The 4,607-nt window shown below is 31.3% G+C and overlaps 1 protein-coding gene across 2 annotated transcripts; it reads left to right on the plus strand.

Annotated features, from left to right (window-relative positions):
* The first annotated feature begins 1,103 nt into the window (after nucleotides 1-1,103).
* Nucleotides 1,104-3,668, plus strand: LOC132759941 (uncharacterized). Of its 2 annotated transcripts, XR_009629792.1 has the most exons (3): nucleotides 1,104-1,261; nucleotides 2,328-2,458; nucleotides 3,180-3,668. XR_009629792.1 is itself a non-coding variant. In XM_060751819.1 (2 exons), exons 1-2 carry the CDS (start codon nucleotides 2,337-2,339, stop codon nucleotides 3,421-3,423), a joined length of 366 nt encoding a protein of 121 aa, XP_060607802.1. In that variant the 5' UTR covers nucleotides 2,291-2,336; the 3' UTR covers nucleotides 3,424-3,668. The 2 variants fall into 2 exon arrangements, 1 of the variants encoding a protein (XP_060607802.1); XM_060751819.1 differs by lacking the exon at nucleotides 1,104-1,261 and having other exon boundaries at nucleotides 2,291-2,458.
* The last annotated feature ends 939 nt before the right edge of the window (nucleotides 3,669-4,607 follow it).

The raw sequence follows: 4,607 nt of genomic DNA on the forward strand, positions 1-4,607 counted from the left end.
CAACTTATTACGTCTTGATTCCAACTGATTTAAATGTATGACGTTATATCCGTAAGTTTGATAAATTTGTTACTTTTCATGGAATTTAAATTTTGAAAAAAAAATAAAAATGTATTTCCAATAAATTGACACAAAATAATAAAACCGCTGATAAATTGAGATTAATATCATTTAATAACGTATTTAATTACAAACAGCTGACAATAGAAAGCCACAATATTGTTTTACATCTGTTAAATTATAACTCAAGTTAAATGAATTGATTTAAATATGCTATTGTACTTGTACGGAAATAATAACATTAATCATGTACTTCCAATATGCCTTTGATCAATTTTATTATGTACAAATGCATAGAGACGGGTTGAATTGAAACTCTGCATTTTACTTAAATATCAAACATTAAGATATCTATGTATCAAAACAGGAAGATACTTTGGAAGTTGACATGTGTATGTGTATCCAAAATAGAATCTAGTTCTGTGAAATTTGCGCTTAATGCATCTAGCGTACCAATTCTTTCTGAAACCTTGGGTTCGCTTCCCTAGAGTTGTCAGAGGTTGAATTTAAGAACATAATAATAAGAATGATTATGTACATGTATATTTTTCATTGATCTTGGTTTTGATAAGAAGTAACACCGACATGGTTGTACGTTTTATGTTTACTCTTTATACAAGTAACGTGTTAAAATTCAAATGTTACCTTTCTATGTATGCGTCATAATATTATCATAAAATTAACTTTAAACTGTTAAAAAAAAAAAATTTATAGTTCACTCGAATAAAATATCTAACATTGATGAATTGAAGAGAAACAGGATCCGGGAAAATAACATTTGGTGGTTTGAACATAGTAAATAGTTTTGTTTTTATTTCTACGAAAATATCAGGTAATTATTAATGCATTACGAAATACAATAAAGTGATATGAACTTTAAAAAACAATTAAGTAATTTGAAGGACACTTCAAAAAAAAAAAACTTTTTTCTCCTGCTTTGCGGTTTTAAACATCATGTTACATATACTTGTTTGTTGTTCTCAGGTGATAATCATTAGTAATGCTTTACATTGTGCAAGGTACTGCCTCTAACCACAAAGAACAGTAAACAACATTTGAAAGCTTAAAGATCCGGTCTTTAAGAAAAAAATGAAAATGCGCGCTTATATAAATAAAGACACGCTAACATTGGTCAACAAAGGAAATTTGTGAACGCAGATAAGTTATCAACGTTATATTTTAGTTTCGCCTTGATTTTAAGGTAAGTTGGGTTTTTGATAATGTGATATGTATTTAAACATTTCATAATTCTCATTATCTAACGAAATCAGATGGTGTTGTATATTATTGCTATGATATTTCCAATATGTTACTAACAGACTTACGTTAAGGGAGAAACCAATGACATGATAATAAAAAACGGTCTCGTGAAATAGCGAATATTTTATTTTTGTCCAAATCAAAACTTCAATCATGTTGCCAAGTTATTTCTTGAGTCAGTGTTCTACACATATGCATGAAACTTATATTGCATTGACAAGTGTAAGAAGTTAATATAGTAGTAAGAACTAGTAAATATAGTAGTAAGAAATGATTTTGCTAAACAATGTTCTATCTTAGTACTGCAAAAGTCCCTTTCGAGTGTCACATGCAGGAAACTGATGCATTTTGTATTGTTGTCAAAAAGTTAGAAAAGGTCGTCAAGAAATTGCAAACGTGTCAGAATGGGTGAGTTTGGAAAAGTATTCAAGTCATGGGTTATAGTTTTTCAAAAGTAAGTCAAACGGGAAACTATTAAAAAAACTTCGGGAGCTTAACTAAAACTGCAACCATTCTAGTGCCCGCTTGAACTGACCTCGGGCAGGGTGACAATGTGACCTTTGAATTTCTTCCGAAGTATAATTCTGTAGAGAGTCATTTTACAGGTGATAAAGTTTGTATTTGTTGACCAACAGCTAGGTTGTGGAAATAGGTAACATGTGACTTACATGCAATGTGTTGAAATCTTATGTCGTACTTTTATGTTGCATCTGTTATTTTGTAGAGTTCAATTTATAAATATTTATGAATGAATGGCTCTACAGTGCACCAACACAAGTTAGGTCATATGACGCCAAAACAGGACAGATAATTTTGGCAAACATCAGGGGTCAAAATCACCTCACCTGTTGGAGTTAAGAGATGCATATTGTGGTCATTCGCACCAATTAAACCCTTCAGCCACAAGAGGCATAAAAAGATAAAAGTAATATGTTTCAACAAAACATATAACATCAATTATCTTTTTTTTCCCAGTGTAATCTGTTGATGTCATTTTTTATTTACAGCCAGTTACCATGATATCAAATCAAGCCATCCTATGTGTTCTTTTTCTGGCAGCGTTTTGTATATCTGGGATTCTAGGGGCAGGTGGAAATAATTGTTGGGCTCCACCATCATTCTTTGGATCAGAATGCAAGTATGTAACACATTTATATATAACTCTGTAGTTTTTATCTTAAGGTATTGGAAAATTGAAAATAAAGTTGGGGTGTATGCTTATAATGCACTTTACGGTTTTGGACTTTCAGACAATTTTTTTGTGAAATTAAGTAACTAAATAATTTGTAATGTTGTCCTTTAAATAAAGTCTTTTGCATTTATAAACGTTTAAAAATGAAAGAATAAAAACACACATATATAACTGTATTGAATTAAATTATCTCCCTTTATATAAATAATGAATCGTGAATATGAAATGTCCCGATCGGTCTTTTGTACAAACACGATCATTTTGGTTGACCATTCAGACAAACTGTATTTGAAGCATATTGGTTGATGTGAGATTTTTACCAATTACTTTTGATTTTGTTTGATCTTGAATATATCAGGAATGATATTTAACATTTGACTTAATTCCTATACAACCAGTTTTATAGAAATAAAACAGTTTTATTACAAAACAATGATGACCCCAGTGAAATTTAAACCCAATGTTTATTAAGAAAGGCGTATCTTTATTTATATATAGAAGCTATATATGTTTAACCTTTTCTGCTTATCTCCTATCAGTGATACGCAATTTCCGCGTCAACAATTATGAATTGTGTATCTCTTTTAAAACAATACTCTTGAAAGACCAAACTTTGCGTTTAGTATAATATTGTATTGATAAAATAATATTATTCATATTCTTTTAGGTCAACCACATCTATAATTGGTCGCCCAGGTCATAAAATCGTGTATTCGATCAGCTTTAATGGAAATACTTTGCTTTGCTGCAAAGCTTTTTACTGCAGGAGCAATAGATGCAAGCTTTATGATATAGGATGCAGCGCTAGAAGTTGGAGGACAAATCGCCTGCCTTGGGGAAACAATCTTGCCACACCGTCACTACAATGCAAAGGCGTTGTTCTCGGAGCAGCTTATTCATTCACCCACTAGATTCCGGTTCAGACTCATGCCAAGTTCATAAGTTTATTTTTGAAAAATATCACAAATAACATTAAATTTGCTTCTTTTGTTTAACAAAATGGTTATACTGATTATACTATTATACCTTTTTCATTTATCTTTTTCAATGTATTGATTTAAAACAAGATTATAAACTGAAACAATGAAACAATTTGTACGTTCGACGATGACACGTGATGTATTTGAATAATTTTGAAATTTAACAATTCCCTTCATTTCATTTTTATCTATTATTATTATTATTTACTCTTAACCCATCCGTATTCCTTTACACACCTGACCAAAGCCTTGGAATATATTTGTGTTGGATTTTACTTGCACCTACAATTCTTTGGTCTTATGTTGAATTTCCAGCTTTTACTGGTTTAGGAAGACCTCTGATGCCCCTCCGTCAGGCACGGACACCTAAGCAGAACCACCGACGTTCTGTAAGCTAGCTCGATAGCTACCTAACAGTGAGGTTCGAATCATAAGCGGTGAATAGCCATTGGTTTAAATTCAGTACATTTAATGCATTTCAGATTAAACGTATTTATTAAGCTCAATTGCGAAACAAGTTCTTGCAACGTATATATTATTCACTTTCGAGTTCGCTCCCTGAAACCCACTAATACTTGTGTCTTTGACGAAACATGGGCGTGACCCAAGTAGGAACCTGGTCGGAGAGGTAGACACCTTTACTACAAGGCCACCACTCATCTTTAATACAATGTAATTTAATGACTTATATACAAATAGAAATACTTTAATACTCCCTAGGCCTTTTCACCACAATATTACACGTGTGAAATAAACTTAGCATTTTTTTAGACCGTTGCGAAAGGAACAAAGAAAGTAACATTACATTACACATTGAAAATTGCGCTTACAATCCACTTTAATAACTTTAAAGAGGTACACACATGTAAAAGAAAAACCGTACTGCATTAGGCACACGGTAGAAATATGGTAATATATAAAGAAAATCGCACATAGCAAGTAAATTATTACTTGCAGCTTGAATCTTTTAACTTTTCTTATTTAATTTTTACTTTTCATAAAATCTAAGTACAATTCTCTCATGTGTGATTTTTTTAGCAATATTGTGGCGTAACAGGATGAAAGATTTTTAGTTTCAGTTAACATAAATATTAAATTACAGCGAATATTTCTTT

Source organism: Ruditapes philippinarum, unplaced genomic scaffold (genome assembly GCF_026571515.1).
Source record: "Ruditapes philippinarum isolate M1 unplaced genomic scaffold, ASM2657151v2 ctg1218_1_1_1_1, whole genome shotgun sequence".
Taxonomy (NCBI): Eukaryota; Metazoa; Mollusca; class Bivalvia; order Venerida; family Veneridae; genus Ruditapes; species Ruditapes philippinarum.

What these genes read in the sequence shown, in the direction of transcription:
- LOC132759941 (XM_060751819.1), top strand. Translation starts at nt 2,337, where the DNA reads ATGATATCAAATCAAGCCATCCTATGTGTTCTTTTTCTGGCAGCGTTT. An exon ending in TTCTTTGGATCAGAATGCAA is followed by an intron (nt 2,459 to 3,179) that starts GTATGTAACACA and finishes ATATTCTTTTAG; the next exon opens with GTCAACCACATCTATAATTG.